The sequence below is a fragment of the Pongo pygmaeus genome, chromosome 12 (genome assembly GCF_028885625.2).
Source record: "Pongo pygmaeus isolate AG05252 chromosome 12, NHGRI_mPonPyg2-v2.0_pri, whole genome shotgun sequence".
NCBI classification, from domain to species: domain Eukaryota; kingdom Metazoa; phylum Chordata; class Mammalia; order Primates; family Hominidae; genus Pongo; species Pongo pygmaeus.
In genome coordinates this window covers 124,530,564-124,548,530 of record NC_072385.2, presented here as the reverse complement: position 1 = coordinate 124,548,530, position 17,967 = coordinate 124,530,564, and the positions used below count along the sequence as shown (strand labels likewise).

The 17,967-nt window shown below is 42.6% G+C and overlaps 1 protein-coding gene and 1 long non-coding RNA gene across 4 annotated transcripts in view; one reads left to right on the top strand and one right to left on the bottom strand.

The window, feature by feature from the left end:
* The window catches only part of ADAM17 (ADAM metallopeptidase domain 17), a 66,263-nt gene that overhangs the window by 11,073 nt on the left and 37,223 nt on the right, over positions 1–17,967 (bottom strand). For all 3 annotated transcript variants that reach the window (XM_054474440.2, XM_054474442.2, XM_054474444.2), the window contains 3 exons: positions 10,348–10,500; positions 5,575–5,774; positions 2,584–2,687 (listed from right to left, as the gene is read on the bottom strand). In XM_054474440.2, coding sequence (XP_054330415.1) covers positions 2,584–2,687; positions 5,575–5,774; positions 10,348–10,500 — 457 coding nt within the window. The remainder of the gene's footprint in view (positions 1–2,583; positions 2,688–5,574; positions 5,775–10,347; positions 10,501–17,967) is intronic.
* Positions 1,861–17,629, top strand: LOC129029731 (uncharacterized). Its single transcript, XR_008500378.1, has 3 exons — positions 1,861–1,965; positions 5,854–6,019; positions 17,469–17,629. It is a non-coding gene; the product is annotated as an uncharacterized LOC129029731 (long non-coding RNA).

Here is a 17,967-nt window from a genome sequence, read left to right as displayed (position 1 = left end):
GTAGGGACGGGGTTTCACCGTGTTAGCCAGGATGGTCTCACTCTCCTGACCTCGTGATCTGCCCGCCTCGGCCTCCCAAAGTGCTAGGATTACAGCCGTGAGCCACTGCTCCCGGCCATCAGGTTCCTAACATTCAGCAAAGTAATGTGATAGTGACAGATCCCAGAAGATAAAAACATGGGCAACATATCATAATATGCACACTTAAAACCAAAGTCAAGCCAAAATAAGACACAACTTCATTCACTAGGTCCCTGAAGACCTCCAGCTTTCTGTTTGCATCCTTATCACAAAACCTAGGATAGTTACAATAAAGAAGACAATAACAAGTGTTGGTGAGGATATGGAGAAGCTGGGACCCTCATACAATGCTGCTGAGACTGTAAAATGGTATAGCCATTTTGGAAAACAGTCTGACATCTCCTCAAAAGATTAAGCATAGTTACCACATGACCCAGAAATTCTATTCCTGAATAATATCCAAAGGAATTGTCCACACAAAAACTCATACATAAATGTTCACAGCAGCATTATTTGTTATAGCAAAAAAGTGGAAACAACCCAAATGTCTACCAACCAATGAATGAACAAAATGTGGCATATCCATGCAATGGAATATTACCCAGCAATAAAAGTACATGAAGTACTGATACATGCTACAACATACATGAACCTTGAAAATGCTATGTTCAGTGAAAGAAGCCAGTCATACAATATGTGGTCACGAAAGACCACATATTGTATAATTCCATTTATATGAAATGTTCAAAACAGACAACTCCATAAAGAATAGGGTGGTTAGTGGTTGCTCTGAGTTGGGAATGGGGAGATTGGAGGATCATAGCTAAAGGATACAGGGTTTCTTTCTGGAGTAATGTAAATGTTCTAAAATTAATTGTGATGACTGCATAAATCTGAATATACTAAAAATCATTAAACTGTACACTTTAAATGGGCAAACTGCATGGGTGTGAATTATGTATCAATAAAGCTATTACAAAATCAAACCAACCAACCAAGAGAGAGAAATTTTGAAAAATATTAGAATGGGACAGATATCAGAGGAACAAAAAAACTAGAATAGCAAACTGAATATTGCTTTTTGACAATTTAAGTCAAAAAACATCACAAAGGTAAAAAAGGAACATTATATACTGGTAAGGAACAGCAGATAAAGATGTAGAGATGTGTCCGTTTATATACCTAGTAATAACATAGCTTTGAAATTTTTAAAGCAACAATTGACCGAACAACAGAAGATACTGGACACCTGGAAAGGTCAGCGCCAGAAAGATTCAAGTCCTGAATGTAAAAGGACAACTTATGAAGCTAATAGAAGCAGCTGTGGAAAATATCTTTTTAACCATCCGCCATGGCTTTTCTGAACCATGTGTTTAAAAAATAAACACACACACACAACAAAACGATGGATTTGATTACGTTAGAGATTTCTGTTCTGAGAATGGCAACAGATAGGAGGTGTATGCAAACCAAATGGATGATTATGTAAGAACTCCTCCAAATCCACAGTAGTGAAATAACATGAAACCCAATTTTTAAAAAATGAACGAAATATATGAACTGGCTATTCACAGGAGAAATCTGAATAGCTGAAAAATATAAAGAGATGCTCAAGAAAAACGTAAGTAAGTGCATTAGGACAAGGGCTGTTAAAAAAAAAAAAGTAAGAACAAGAGATTACTTTATACTCATCATGCTAATAGGACAGCAGGGTAATTCCAAGTGTTGGCCAGAACGTTGGGATACAGGAGTCCTCAGACACAGGCAACCTAGCAGTGGTGCTCTAGAGACCAGCATATCCTGCCTCTGTGACTACACAATGACACTCCTCAGTACCCAGAGAAACACACGGGTTCCTGAAGGGACGTGGGAGGATGTGATCTGTGTCCTATCTGGAATATCAAGGGGATGAAGGCAATGGAAGTAGCTACCACTTGGTGAACTGTAAGTAAAACACAGCCAATCACATAACTAAACAATATGTAGGTGCCCCCAACAGTGAAATACATATAGATACATATAGAAAAACTGGTTAACCTTCTAACTTGTATCCTGCGTCCTCCACACTATTCCAGTGCATAGATTCATGATAACATTCATTATCCCAAGATTGTCATTTTGATTGTTTCCAAAATTTTGCTATTAGGATGTAGCCATAAAAAACCTTGTTAAATTATCTGTAGCACAATACAGATAATTCTTTAAAACATGATACTGAATTTTTTAAAAGTAAATTTACGGTAGAATATCATTTTGGCACATTAAAAACACATACATAACACCATATTATCTTTCAAGGATATACACATATCCAGGCAAATATTAACCACAGTAGAGTGGATGTCTGTGAGGAGAAAGAGGAGAGTGATGGATGAAAGAGAAATAGAAACAGGTCTTAAACCCACCAAAGCCAAGTGTCACAAACTAAGGAGTGCCAGAAACTCAACCCGGCATATGAGATTAAAAATAGGGTGTCTCTCATCTGAACAAAACATAATCTTGTTTTTCAAAGACACACACACTTGACCCACAGCATTCCAAGAAAGCAACAAGAACACCAACCTGTGCAGTAGGACACGCCTTTGCAAGTAGCATTAATCGCCTCCTGGCACTTCTTCTGGGCAGTCTCAAACTGACAGTTTTTACAGCAAGGACTGTTCCTATCACTGGAGAAGAACAGCAGACAGGAACAGAGCAATTCAAATTATAGCCCCATATCAAATCAAATGCTACAGTTATGTTACAGTGACCTGAAGATCACAGGGGAAGACCTCCTGGCTCCGTCACCCACTCTTACATCATCAGACATCTCCACTGCTAGAGCTACCTGCACACACTTTATCTCTTCCTAATGTGCGTAAGGTCACATCAATGCCACACTGTAGCAGAAAAGAATGGGAACACAGCAATCACCTTTGAAACACCTTGGTGCCCTTGGTTTTCATTCATTTAACGCATTAATTTAAAAAAGACAAGATGGGCTGGGCGAGGTGGCTCACACCTATAATCCCAACCCAACACTTTGGGAGGCCAAGGTGGGTGGATCACCTGAGGTCAGCAGAGTTCGAGATGAGCCTGGCCAACATGGTGAAACCCCATCTCTACTAAAAATACAAAAATTAGCCGGGCGTGGTGGTGTGCTCCTGTAATCCCAGCTACTTAGGAGGCTGAGGCAGGAGAATCGCTTGGACCCAGGAGGCGGAGGTTGCAGTGAGCCGAGATCGCACCACTGCCCTCCAGCCTAGGCAACGAGAGAAATTCTGTCTCAAAAAAAGAAAAAAAAAAAAAAAAAAAAGATGAGGCGGGTGGACCACGAGGTCAGGAGTTTGAGACCAGCCTGGCCAACATGGTGAAACCCCATCTCTACTAAAGATACAAAAAATTAGCTGGGCATGGTGTCGCACGCCTGTAATCCCAGCTACTCAGGAGGCTGAGGCAGGAGAATAGCTTGAACCTGGAAGGCAGAGGTTGCAGTGAGCCAAGATCGCGCCACCGCACTCCAGCCTGGTCAACAGGGCGAGAGACTCTGTCTCAAAAAAAAAAAAAAAAAAAAAAAAAGACAAGGTGGGGCCACAAGGCAATCCATAGCTAAGACACTCAGCAGCCAGAACTCTACTCCCCATCAGTATTTACAGTGTTAATATGCACTGTATCCAGTTAAATCTCAATTATTCACCAGAAAACTGAAGTTTAATCCTTTTACTTCTAAGCCAGGCACTGGCCTATCAGTGGATATAAAAAATGAAAACCTGGGTAACTTTCTAACTTGTAACCTACTTCCTCCACACTATTCCAGTGTATAGAATCATGATAACATTCATATCCCAAGACAGTCATTTTGATTGTTTCCAAAATTTTGCTATTAAGATGTAGCCATAAAAAAACCTTGTTAAATCTTATACATCTCTGTTGCCCAAAAGATTCTTCGGGCGGCCAGGAGTGGTGGCTCACGCCTGTAATCCCAACACTTTGGGAGGCCGAGGCAGGCAGATCACAAAGTCAGGAGTTCGAGACCAGCCTGGCCAACATGGTGAAACCCCATCTCTACTAAAAACACAAAAATTAGCTGGGCGTGGTGGTGCGCACTGTAATCCCAGCTACTGGGGAGGCTGAGGCAGGGGAATGGCTTGAACCCAGGAGGCGGAGGTTGCAGTGAGCCGAGATCACACCACTGCACTCCAGCCTGGGTGACAAAGCAAGACTCCGTCTCGAAAAAAAAAAAAAAAATAGAAATAAAAGATTATTTGGGCCAGGCATGGTGCCTCATACCTAGAATCTCCACACTTTAGGAGGCTTAGAAGGGTGGATCACTTGAGTCCAGGACTTTACAACCAGCTTGGGCAACATGGCAAAACCCCATCTCTATAAAAAATACAAAAAAAATTAGCCAGGTGGCACACACCTGTAGTCCTGTCTATCTGGGAGGCTGAGGTGGAAGGACTGATTGAGCCTGGGAGGTTTGAGGCTGCAGTGAGCCATGATCGTGCCACTGCACTCCATCTTGGGCAACAGACTGAGACCCTGTCTCAAAAAAAAAATAAAGGCCGGGCACGGTGGCTCCCCTCTGTAATCCCAGCTCTTTGGGAGGCCAAGGTGGGCAGATCACGAAGTCAGGAGATCGAGACCATCCCGGCCAACATGCTAAACTCTATCTCTACTAAAATACAAAAAATCAGCCAGGCGTGATGGTGCGTACCTGTAGTCCCAGTTACTGGGGAGGCTGAGGCAAGGGGAATCGCTTGAACCTGGGAGGCGGAGATTGCAGTGCGCTGAGATCACACCACTGCACTCCAGCCTGGCAACAGAGCGAGACTCCATCTCAAAATAAATAAATAAATAAAATAAAAAAGATTATTTTGCCAGGCACGGTGCCTCACACCTGTAATCCCAGCACTTTGGGAGGCCAAGGTGGACGGATCACAAGGTCTGGAGTTGGAGACCATCCTGGCCACCATGGTGAAACCTCGTCTCTACTAATACAAAAAATTAGCTGGGCATGGTGATGCGTGCCTGTAGTCCCACTACTCAGGAGGCTAAGGCAGGGGAATCACTTGAACCCGGGAGGCAGAGATTGCAGTAAGCCAAGATGGCGCCACTGCACTCCAGCCTGGTGACAGAGCACGACTGTCTCAAAAAAAAAAAAAAAAAAAAAAAAAAAAGATTCTTTTAACTACAGGACTGCTAAACCAAGGAGCATGCAAGGTCAAGGATTTTGTCACATAATGTCACACTGCTTTCCAGAAAGCTTCTTCTTTTCTTGTTTTTTGTTTTTTAAGAGACAGTGTCTCACTATGTTGCCCAGGCTGTTCTCAAACTCCTGGGCTCAAGCATTTCTCCCACCTCAGCCTCCCAGAGTGCTGGGATGACAGGAGTAAGCCACTGTGCCGGGCCCAGAAAGCAGTTTCTTGCTGTGAAGGGCAAAAGAGGTAAATGTAAACAAACACACACACACCCCTTTCAGTTGATTCTAAAGCCCCTGCAAGTTCAGTCTTCTCTTATTTTGGACATCTTGTTATACCAACTTCCCAAAATCCCTGTGGAGAGACTCCTTACCTGCACTGGACACCTTCCTTCAACGTGCAGTCACTGTTGCAGCAGGTGTCGTTGTTCAGATACATGATGCCAGGATCACACTCTTCTCCTTCATCCACCCTCGAGTTCCCACACACTTTATTGCTGCGTTCTTGAAAACACTCCTGGGCCTTACTTTCAATGGTCTTATAGATTGATTGTTTACTGCAGTTTGAAAACATCTTGAGAGAAAAAAGGCAATAAGGACCCAAAATAATATCATAAAAATGTATTCCCATGCAATGTTTGTGTCTTCTCTAGAGACAAACTCTTAATGTAAAACCACCATCAGAGCCACCCTGGAGTTATGGCAAGGCCATCACAGTCTCCTCCAAAGGCCACTGATAAGGAACTGGGAACCTCCCTCCATAGAATGCTAAATGGCTGGTGTGAACTTGGTTAAGGATCTATAATTCTTCTTATGAAGGTAAGCAAGCTATACAAATACTGAGGCCAAACATCCCAGCCAAAGCCCGCTTGAGGACAAGCAGAATAGCACAACAGAGAGCTCATAGCTCCATCAGACTTGAAATCTCCCCACCTCAGACATGCCACTCATGCAGTGACAAGAATTAAGAACCTCTATAGGTTAATGTTGTCACAGACAAAATGATTCAGAAATGCAGAAGGGGTTTCTTCTCCTTCTTTGGCTACTTATGTGGATGATCCAAGTTTAAAGTTGTTTAAATATTTGAGCTTAGTAATAGGCATAATAGTACATTTTACATAAATTAAATCCCAAATTGTTACCTAAACATTTTCATCAACCAGCAAGAGCAGTGTCTCAAAAAGTCTCTACACTAGCTTCCCACTCTGGAGTACAGAACCACTAGGATAACTCCCTTTTAAGGCTGAGGGTTTTATCAGGAGCTCTAAAACTGAGGTCATTTTCCAGACCTCCTGAAGTTATCAAAGAAAGAGGAGGCTTAGGGAAAACTGAGCATAGTTACTCCTTAGGTCGGGGTCTCCAAAGTGCTCTGCAGATGCCAAAATGCCTTCACTTTCACCCCAGACAACAATCATGAAGCCCCTGAGAGCCAAGTGTATGAGACCCTCCAAAGGTGCCTGTAACTACCAAATCAGACACCAAAGGAGCTAGTTTCAGAAAGATAGCAAAGACCTCATCTTAAACAGAAACACTAACTGGCTTTTTAAAAAAATCTTCAAATCTTTTTTTTTTTTTTTTTTTAGTTGGAGTCTCGCTCTGTCGCCAGGCTGGACTACAGAGGCACAATCTTGGTTCATTGTAACCTCCGCCTCCCGGGTTCAAGTGATTCTTCTGCCTCAGCCTCCTGAGTAGCTAGGACTACGGGTGCATGCCACCACGCCCAGCTAATTTTTGTATTTTTTGTAGAAACAGGGTTTCACCATGTTGACCAGGATGGCCTCAATCTCTTGACCTCATGATCTGCCTGCCTCAGTCTCCAAAGTGCTGGGATTACAGGCATGAGCCACTGCGCCCGGCCCAAATCTGTTGTTACAGTACAGATGTCTAAGGGGTCTGGTTATTCTAATCAGGGCCTCAGGCAGTTGGCATTTTGGTGGGTTTATTCATCAACATCATGTATCTCTGGGCTCCATTTTATCAAGTTAAAATGGAGTTAAAATTCACAGTGAACAGATAAGAAGACCTCTTCAGTGATTTGTCAGAGTTACAACTCCCAAGCAGCTGGAGAGCAGTAAAGAAGAAAGGACCAACCCTCAACTCTGGCTTTCTGCCTACACATCCCTGAAGATCTGGCAGCTTCTGTTTGTATCCTTGTCATAAGACCTCCTCTTCCCTTCAGCAAACCTTCCTAAGAAGTTACAATCTCAAAGGTCCTACATTCTTTTTCACTAATGTCATCTGTCCACAGAGAAGTCCACCCATGGCAGACTGCTCTTCATAGGCTTGCCTAGTAGAGGGTGATGGGTTCTGTCTTTCTAGGTCAAGAAACTACTTTATTTTTGTCCTGTAAGCCCTTTTGATCAGTTAAAAATATTTTTATTAAGGAATTCATTTAAAACATAGGCTGGGCGCAGCGGCTCATGCCTGTAATCCCAGCACTTTGAGAGGCCGAGGCAGGTGGATCACCTGAGGTCAGGAGTTTGTTGACCAGTCAGTTGACCAACCTGGCCAACATGGTGAAACCCCATCCTACTAAAACCACAAAAATTGGCCAGGTGTGGTGGCATGTGCCTGTAACCCCAGCTACTCAGGAGGCTGAGGCAGGAGAATCACTTGAACCTGGGAGGCGGAGGTTGCAGTGAGCAGAGATCACACCACTGCACTCCAGCCTGGGCGACAGAGTGAGACTCCATCTCAAAAAATCATAATAAATAATAATAAATAAATAAAACATAGAAGATGCACATTATCTTCTTACAAGGGGACTCCTACTTGGGCAACCAAACTAGAAAAACACAGACTAAATATGATGTGCTCAGGACAAAATAAATAAATAGTTCTTCGTTGATATAGACTGGCAGCTCCAGAAAAAAAAAGTTCTTCCCAGGACCCATTCTCATTAGCAAGTTCTTTTTTTTCTTTTTCCTTTTTTTGAGACAAAGTCTCACTCTGTCATCCAGGCTGGAGTACAGTAGCACAACCTTGGTTCACTGCCGCCTGGAACTCCCCGGGTTCCTCCTACCTTAGCCTCCTGAGTAGCTGGGACTACTACAAGCATGTGCTTCTCCTATGCCCAGCTAATTTTTGTATTTTCTGTAGAGACGGAGTTTCACATGTTGCCCAGGCTGATCTTGAACTCCTAGGCTCAAGTGATCTGCCCACCTCGGCCTCTCAAAGTGCTGGGATTACAGGTGTGAGCCACCATGCCTCACTGGCAAGTTCTTACAGGGCTGTTTTGAAGAGCCCCAGAACTGGCAGCAGGAAGAGTTAGCAGCATGCATGTCCACTCAGGCAGTCTGCAAAGTAAAACATTTTGCTCCCAAGTTCTGACACTATCCTCATAACCAAGAAGCATATGACCTATTACTTAGAGAAACAGTATGCAATATGGTAGCCACCAACCATATGTGGCTACTTAAATTTTGTTCCTAGTCACATATTTTACACTTTCTATTACAGAAATATTCAAGCATCTATGAAGTAGATAGGATGGTATCATGAATGCCCCCGTGCCCCTCACCAGCGTCAACAACGATCAACTCATGGCTTCACAGCTCCTCTATATCTGCGCTACTTTTCCTCTGCTCCCACACTGCTGTTTTTGTTTGTTGGCTTATTAACAACTTTATTGAGACATATTTCACATATCACAAAATTCATCCATTTCAAGTATATAACTCAGTGATTTCTAATAACTTTACCACGTGTTGAAACCATTGCCATAAGTCAATTTTAGGACATTTCCATTCTTCCAGTAATGTCACTCATGTCCTTTTACACTTAATGCCCATTCCCATTTCCCATCACAGGCAAACATTATTAAAAATTTAAATAAAATAGAATTTACAATTCAGTTCCTCAGTTTCTAGCCACATTTCAATTGCTCCACTGGGTTAGTGGTTACTATACTGGGCAGAGCAGACGCAGAACATCCCCCACCCCGCAGCAGAAAGCTCTATTGGATAGCACTGAACTACAGGGAACATGATTAGAAATGCAGAGACTACGAAAAGAGAAGGAAAATAAAACAGTTTGACAAGTTAGAAGAGTAGACAAAAAGGGGTAAAAAAATGTTTCTCTGGCACAAGTTGTCAAGCAGAGGAAAAATAAAACATAACATGCAAAGTAACAGAGGAACTGTTTACACATAACAGCCAAAGAAAACGAGATGCAGAAAATATACAGGAAAAGCCAAAGAAAATGAGATACAACAATCAAAGATCATGAAAAGAACAGGAGGCAGAAATTTCAGAAAGCAGGGTGTCAGAGCCAGGGAAAAGCAGAAGTAATCTTTCCCTCTGTGTCCAGGGCAGGCTTGCACATTAGCCCACAGCCAAGCTCAAAATAGGAGTCAGGACAAATACTTCACAATCTTTTGTGATTAGAATCAGACTCCTTTAAGCTCTCCCCACTAACCCTCTTTAACTCAGCAGCCCAACTATTGTTTTCTTCACACTGCTTTATGCTGTTTAACTTCAAATAAAATGAAAGAACCAGATATTTATTAACACAACTTTTAGTTCAGACTCTAAGAGTTAGTCACAGCACTCTTAAAGTCTCTGAAAGTGTTTTACAGTATCCCAGATCAACTGGTATTCTCTATCAGAAACCCTCAATAGTAAATGATTCAATTAATTATTCAACAAATGTTTGTTACATGCCAGATACTCCTACTAGGCACTGGAGATAGAGCTATGAATAAGACAGACAAGGGCCTTTCTCCCATGAGGCTTGTAGTCAGGCAAACTATGTGTTTAACTGCAAAAGTTAATAAAAACATGTAAATTGTACAGTAGAGTTAAAATGAATGACAACTTGTAAATGAAATGAGAAATTTTTAACATAAAGCCTGAGCCCACCAGACCCTGAAATCCAGAACTCCAAAAAAAGCCATTACTATTAGTAATTTTTCCTAGAGCTCAAATCTACACCATTAAGCTTGACAACAAAGTCCAAATGATAGTTTTAACCAGATTTAGATGAACCGTGCTTCACCCCAAAACACACAGCCACGTTTCAAGGTACTTTATAATTTGCACATCCATCCCTAGGGGAACGCCTAGGAATGGAATACATTTCTGAGCTCTCATGATCATTACACACAGCCTCTTTCCAAACCACATAAAAAATTCTCAACACACACATACCTTATTGTTCTCGTGATCGCCACTAACAGCTATGGGATACATGACATATTTTCCTCCCTGGTCCTCATTCGGGGCACATTCTGCTAGACCATCCGGATCATGTTCTGCTCCAAAATTATGTCCCAATTCATGAGTTGTAACCAGGTCAGCTTCCTTAAGGATCATGCAAAGAAAACATTATTTCTCAATATCCAACCATCACCTACTTCTGCCAGTTGGGCCTATGCTGTCTTAAATAGAGCCTTATAATCAGATCAACAAGAGAATGAGAACTGCATGCTTATAATACCAGCACTTTAGGAGGCTGAGATGGGAGGATTACTTGACTCTAGGAGTTCAAGGCCAGCCTGGGTAACACAGGGAGACCCTATCTCTACAAAAATAAAAAAAAATATTAACCAGGTGGGCTGGGCATGGTGGCTCACGCCTGTAATCCCAGCACTTTGGGAGGCCGAGGCAGGTGGACCACGAGGTCAGGAGTTCGAGACCAGCGGATCACGAGGTCAGGAGTTTGAGACCAGCCTGGCCAACATGGTGAAACCCTGTCTCTAGTAAAAATACAAAAATTAGCTGGGCACGGAAGCACGTGCCTGTAATCTCAACTACTCGGGAGGCTAAGGCAGGAGAACTGCTTGAACCCAGCAGGTAGAGGTTGCAGTGAGCTGAGATCACGCCATTGCACTCCAGCCTGGGAGACAGGGCGAGACTTCGTCTCAAAAAAAAAAAAAAAAAAAATTAGCCAGGCATGGTGGTGCACACCTGTGGTCCCAGCTACTTGGGAGGCTGAGGTGAGAGTATCACCTGAACCCGGGAGGCTGAGGCTACAGTGATCTATGATCACACGACTGCACTCCAGCCTGGGTGACAGAGTAAGACTGTCTCAAAAAAGAGTAATAACCGGACTGTGATTCTTCTACCAATTATATGAATTTAACAGAATAAGCAGGATTCCATTTAATACTATCAAACATTATTGTAAATAGTAACAAATCAATGTAAGAAAATTAATTTATAAGATATACTGGAACATTCATAACAAAACATCAAATCTTGGCCATTTCAACCACACACAATCTGGTGCTGATAAATGCAATAAGCTAACTGTAGTTAACTGTCAAGCCTCCACACACGCCCCTCGGCCCAATCACATGCCTGTTAAAACCTAAAGCATCTCAGCAGAAAGGAAAAAAAAAGCAAGGGGTAAAAAAAACAATACGGATGGGCGCAGTGGCTCACACCTGTAATCCCAGCACTTTGGGAGGCCGAGGTGGGTGGATCGCCTGAGGTCAGGAGTTCGAGACCAGCCTGGCCAACATAGTAAAACCCCATCTCTACTAAAAATACAAAAAATTAGCTGGGCGTGGTGGCTACTCGGGAGGCTGAGACAGGAAAATCGCTTGAACCCAGGAGGCGGAGGTTGCAGTGAGCCGAGATCGCACCATTGCACTCCAGCCTAGGCAACAAGAGTGAAACTCTGTCTTAAAAAAAAAACAAAAAAAAAAACCACAACTGAGGAACAACAAAACAATGTTTTATTTTCTCAATGACTGAATTCATGTCCAATAACAATCTTAATGACCTAGAGGACTTGGTTTATTAGAATCCAGTTGCAGGGCTGTACTTAATCTATCAGATTATCAGATGATTTCTATATGAATAACAAATTTTGCCAATAAAGCTAAAATTTTTTTTCCATATTTATCTGAATAAAATATCAAACTTAAAAGGCTGGGCACAGTGGCTCATGCCTGGAATTCCAGCACTTTGGGAGGCCAAGGCGGCCAGATCACTTGAGGTCAGGAGTTCAAGACCAGGCTGGCCAACATGGTGAAACCCTGTCTCTACTAAAAATATAAAACCTAGCCAGGCATTGTGGTGGGCGCCTGTAATCGCAGCTATTTGGGAGGCTGAGCCAGAAGAATTGCTTGAACCCAGGAGGCAGAGGTTGCTGTGAGCCAAGATAGGCCACTGAACCCCAGCCTGGGCAAAAGAGTGAGAGTCTGTCTTAAAATAAATAAATAAAATAAAATAAAATAAATATATATACATATAAACTTAAAATTCCTGATTTCTTTTTTCCTAAGGGGGGGGAATCACTCCATGGAGCCTGAAAAAATAATATTTTGCAAGTCATTTTTCTATACAAGAAGTCTTTCCACATGTTCATATTAAAACTGTAGTGGGAAAAAAAACTTAAATTTTTAGCAAAAGCACTCAAATCCCAAAGGTGTAATGTAGAGAAAGATCTCCTAACTGCTTGGGGAAAATTCATTAGTGGATTTGCTAATGACTGTAAAAAAAATCTCAAAAATTTCAAATCAAATTTTGTTTTTTGCTGTGTTTTTTTAAGAGGAAAGTTCTGGAAGACCAAAGAAAATATGTCATGAAATCAAGCCATTAAGAAGTTGTGAATCCAAAAAAGTAAAGGAGCATGAGCTATTATACACACATATATGTTTCTGTCCATGGTTCCTGGCTTATAACCCTCCATATCCCTGGTTACAGTCTTTTGTTATAATGTTGGGGTGCTTTAGGGCTCAGGGGCAATCCTTAGGAAACAGAACCTCTCTCTCTGACCTTCTCCTGTCCTCCTTTTACCTGATCCAAGGCAGGACTCTAATCTGACTGTGGGTCCAGAGATCCTCATTCTCATTCTCATTCTAGAGAGGGTCCTGCCCTTTACTGTGGAGGGAGGAATGCTGCACAGAGAGGTCAAGGAGAATCTGGACAGGCCTTGGTGGGCTTCCCCACTCAGTCGGTTAGTATGAGAACATACCCATTTTGTCCAGTCACATTTCTACACAGTTGTCATTCGTGCTTATGTAATGAAGCCTCCATAAAATCTCAAAGAACAGGATTCAGAGAGCTTCCAGAGAGCATTTTGAATACGTGGAGGTTGACAGGAAGGTGCAGAACTCATTCGTGTGCCAGGAGGGAGGTACATCCTAACTCCATGGGGACAGAAGCTCCTGTACTTGGGACCCTTCCAGACCTCGCCCTATGTATCCCTTCATTTGGCTATTTCTTTGTATCCTTTCTTTTTTTATTTTTTATTTTTTGAGACAAAGACTCCCTCTGTTGACCAGTACAGTGGCACAGTCTCAGCTCACTGCAATCTCTGCCTCCCAGGTTCAAGCAATTCTCCTGCCTCAGCCTCCCGAGTGGCTGGGATTACAGGCATGCACCACCACACCTGGCTAATTTTTCTATTTTTAGTAGAGATGAGGTTTCACCATGTTGGCCAGGCTGGTCTCAAACTCCTGACCTCAGATATCTACCCACCTCGGCCTCCCAAAGTGCTGGGATTACAGGCGTGAGCCACCGCACCCAGCTTCTTTGTATCCTTTAAAATATCTTATGTAATAAACCCATAAACTAAGTTAAGCTTTTCCCTGAGTTCTGTGAGCCACTTAAGCAAATTAATCAGACCCAAATAGGAGGTTGTGGAAACCCCAACTTGAAGCCAGTTGGTCAGAAGTTCTGGAGGCTCAGACTTGTAACTGGTGGGGAGGAGGGAACAGTCAGTCTTGTGGGACTGGGCCCTCAAGCTGTGAAATCTGACACTATTCTGGGTGGAGAGTGTTTGAATTGAACTGGAGGACACCTAGCTGATGTCTACTGCTTGATATGTGGGGGAAAATCCCCACACATTTGGTCTGGTCACACAAGTCTTCTGTGTTGATGACTGTTGTGATGTGAGAATAGAGGAAAAACACGGTTTGAGAGATTTTTTCCCCTAAAACAAAGTACCATAAGAAAAAAATAAATTTAGAAATTGAGGCCAGGCACGGTGGCTCACGCCTGTAATCCAGCAGTTTGGGAGGCCGAGGCAGACGGATCACCTGAAATCAGGAGTTCGAGAGCCAGCCTGACCAACATGGAGAAACCCCATCTCTACTAAAAATACAAAATTAGCTGGTCGTGATGGCGCATGCCTGTAATCCCAGCTGCTCAGGAGACAGAGGCAGGAGAATTGCTTGAACCTGGGAGGCAGAGGTTGCAGTGAGCCAAGATCACACCATTGCACTCCAGCCTGGGCAACAAGAGCAAAACTCCATCTCAAAAAAAAAAGAAAACAAAAAAAGAAATTAAAAGGTTCCCAAAAACTAATTAGTGTCTTTTTCTTTTCTCATACCACTTTACATTGTTGTTCAACATTGTCCAACAATGATAGACTGGATTAAGAAAATGTAGCACATATACACCATGGAATACTATGCAGCCATAAAAAAGGATGAGTTCATGTCCTTTGTAGGGACATGGATGAAGCTGGAAACCATCATTCTCAGCAAACTATCGCAAGGACAAAAAACCAAACACTGCATGTTCTCACTCATAGGTAGGAATTGAACAATGAGAACACTTGGACACAGGAAGGGGAACATCACACACCGGTGCCTGTCGTGGGGTCGGGGGAGGGGGAAGGGATAGCATTAGGAGATATACCTAATGTAAATGACGAGTTAATGGGTGCAGCACACCAACATGGCACATGTATACATATGTAACAAACCTGTACGTTGTGCACATGTACCCTAGAACTTTAAGTATAATTTTAAAAAAATATATATATATATATATTATATATATAAAAGAGACAGGGTCTTGGGCCGGGCGCGGTGGCTCACGCCTGTAATTCCAACACTTTGGGAGGCCAAGGCAGGCAGATCACAAGGTCAGGAGATTGAGAACATCCTGGCTAACACAGTGAAACCCCGTCTCTACTAAAAATACAAAAAATTAGCCGGGCGTGGTGGTGGGGGTGCCTGTAGTCCCAGCTACTTGGGAGGCTGAGGCAGGAGAATGGCATGAACCCACGAGGCGGAGCTTGCAGTGAGCCAAGATAGTGCCATTGCACTCCAGCATGGGAGACACAGCGAGACTCCATCTCAAAAAAAAAAAAAAAAGAGGATCTCGCTAAGTTGCTCAGGCTGGAATGTAGCGGGTATTCACAGATGCAGTTATCACACTACAGCCTCTAACTCTTGGCCTCAAGTGATCCTCCCGCCTCAGCCTCCCGAGTAGCTGGGACTATAGGCTCCTGCTTCCACCTGTTTTTAAATCACCCAAAGTCCACAGTTTATGTTAGGGTCCACTCTTTGTGCTGTATATTCTATGTGTTTCAACAAATGCATAATGTCTTATACTGACTGTTAAAGTATCACACAGAGTAATTACCCTGCTCTCCACCTATTCGTCCCTCCCTCCCCCAACATCTAGCAATCACTGATCATTTTATAGTCTGCATAGTTTTGTCTTTTCCAGAATGTCATATATTTGGAATCATATAGTATATAGCCTTTCAGACTGGCTTATTTTACTTAGTAGTATGCTTTTAAGGTTCCTCTATGTTTTTTCATGGCCTAATAGCTTTTTATTTTTTTCTCATTTTATGGATGTGCCAGTTTATCCATTTACCAACTAAAGGATATCTTGGTTGCTTCCAAGTTTTATCAATTATGAATTAAGCTGCCATAAACATTCTTATGGCCGGGCGTAGTGGCTCACACCCATAATCCCAGCACTTTAGGAGGCTGAAGCAGGCAGATCACCTGAGGTCAGGAGTTCGAGACCAGCCTGGCCAACATGGTGAAACCCCATCTCTACTAAAAATACAAAAATTAGCTGGGAGTGGCGGCAGGCAACTGTAATCCCAGCTACTCGGGAGACTGAGGCAGAATCGCTTAAACCTGGGAGGCAGAGGTTGCAGTGAGCCCAGATTGCGCCATTGCACTCCAGCCTGGGTGACAAGAGTGAAACTCCGTCTCCAAAAAAAAAAAAAAGAAAAAAGAAAAAGAAAAGAAACTGCCAACTGTCTTCCAAAGTGGCTGTTCCATTTTTGCATTTCCACCAGCAATTAATGAGAGTTCCTGTTGCTCCATAGCCTTGTTGGAATTGTGTTGCCAGTGCTGGGGATTTTAGCCATTCTAATAAGCTACTAGTAATAGCACATTGTTGTTGGGTTTCTTAAAAAGTTTTTTATAGAAATAGGATCTCACTAATGTTGCCCAGGATGGGTCTCAAACTCCTGGGCTCGAGCAATCCTCCCACCTCAGCCTCCCAAGCAACTGGGACCACAGGCATGTACCCCTACGCCCAGCTTCATTGTTAATTTGCAATTTCCTAATGACATATGACGCTGAGCATCTTTTCATATGCTTCTCTGCTATCTGTATATTTTTGGAGGTATCTGTCTGCTCTTTTGTCTATTTTTAAATTAGGTTGTTCATTTTCTTATTGTTGGATTTTAACAGTTCTTTATACATATGGAAATTTTTATTTATTTATTTATTTTTAATTTTGTAGAGACAGGGTCTGACCATCTTGCCCAGGTTAGTTTCAAACTCCTGGGCTCAAGTGATTCTCCTGCCTCGGCCTCCCAAAGTGCCGAAGATTATAGGAATGAGCCACCATGCCCGGCCTCTTTGTATATTTCAGATAGCAGTCTTTTCTCAGATGTATCTTTTGCAAATATTTTCCCATACCCTACACCAAGTATAAACATACACCAAGTATAACATCATAGTCAAAATATCAGTATACCAACCAGCCCTTTGGGAAGCCAAGATGAGTGGATCACTTGAGGTCAGGGGTTCATGAGACCAGCCTGGCCAACATTGTGAAACCCTGTCTCTACTTAAAACAAAAATACAAAAATTAGCCAGGCGTGGTGACAGGTGCCTGTAATCCCAACTACTCAGGAGGTTGAAGCAGGAGAACTGCTTGAACCCGGAAGGCAAAAGTTACAGTGAGCCAAGATGGTGCCACTGCCCTCCAGCCTGGGCCACAGAGCACGACTCTGTCTCAAAAAAAATAAAAATTAAAAATCAGTATATCAGATACTAATATTTCCTACCAAAATCCCACCAAATATATCCCACAAAAATATATCTCTCTCCCCTTCTTCCTTACTTAATGAGCCCTAATTTTGCTCAGGACAGCAATATACTCCGCTAAAATAGCCAGCTTTCCACATTCCGTTGAGGCTAAGGGGCAGCCAGGTGACCCAGCGCTGTCCAGTAACATGTAAACAAAAGCCAGGATGGGGCCTACAGAGAAGCTTTTTAGAAGGGCCAGAGTAGGCTAGCCATGTTCTCTTTCTCCTCCTTTCTCCAACACAGAAGAGAACCATCTTAAAACCATGAGGTGACATGCATGAGGACAAAGACTTCCTGCTTGTTCTTGAGCCACTGAGGGCACCTCTGAATTGCTGTACCACCCAGAAAATGCTATCCCTGAACTTCTTGTTGACTGAGACAAATAAACCCCTTATTTAAACCACTGCTTATTTAATTTTCTGTTATTTGTAGTCAAACACATTTTAACAGACATAGCTGGAGAAAAACAAGATCTTAAGATAGTCCAGAAAAAAAAACAGGTGACATACAAAGATAAGAACTCAAAATGACTTCAGATTCTTTAGAGGCAACATGCACAGAAGACCACAGAGAACATGAGAACTAAGAATATACTCAGCCAAAATTATCAATCAGGCTTAAGAGTGGAATAAAGACATTTTCAGATATACGAAATCCCAACAATATGCAGGTCATCTACCTTTTCTTAGGAAGCTCCTGCAAGATACACTACACCAAAATGATGGCACTGAGAAAGAGGGAG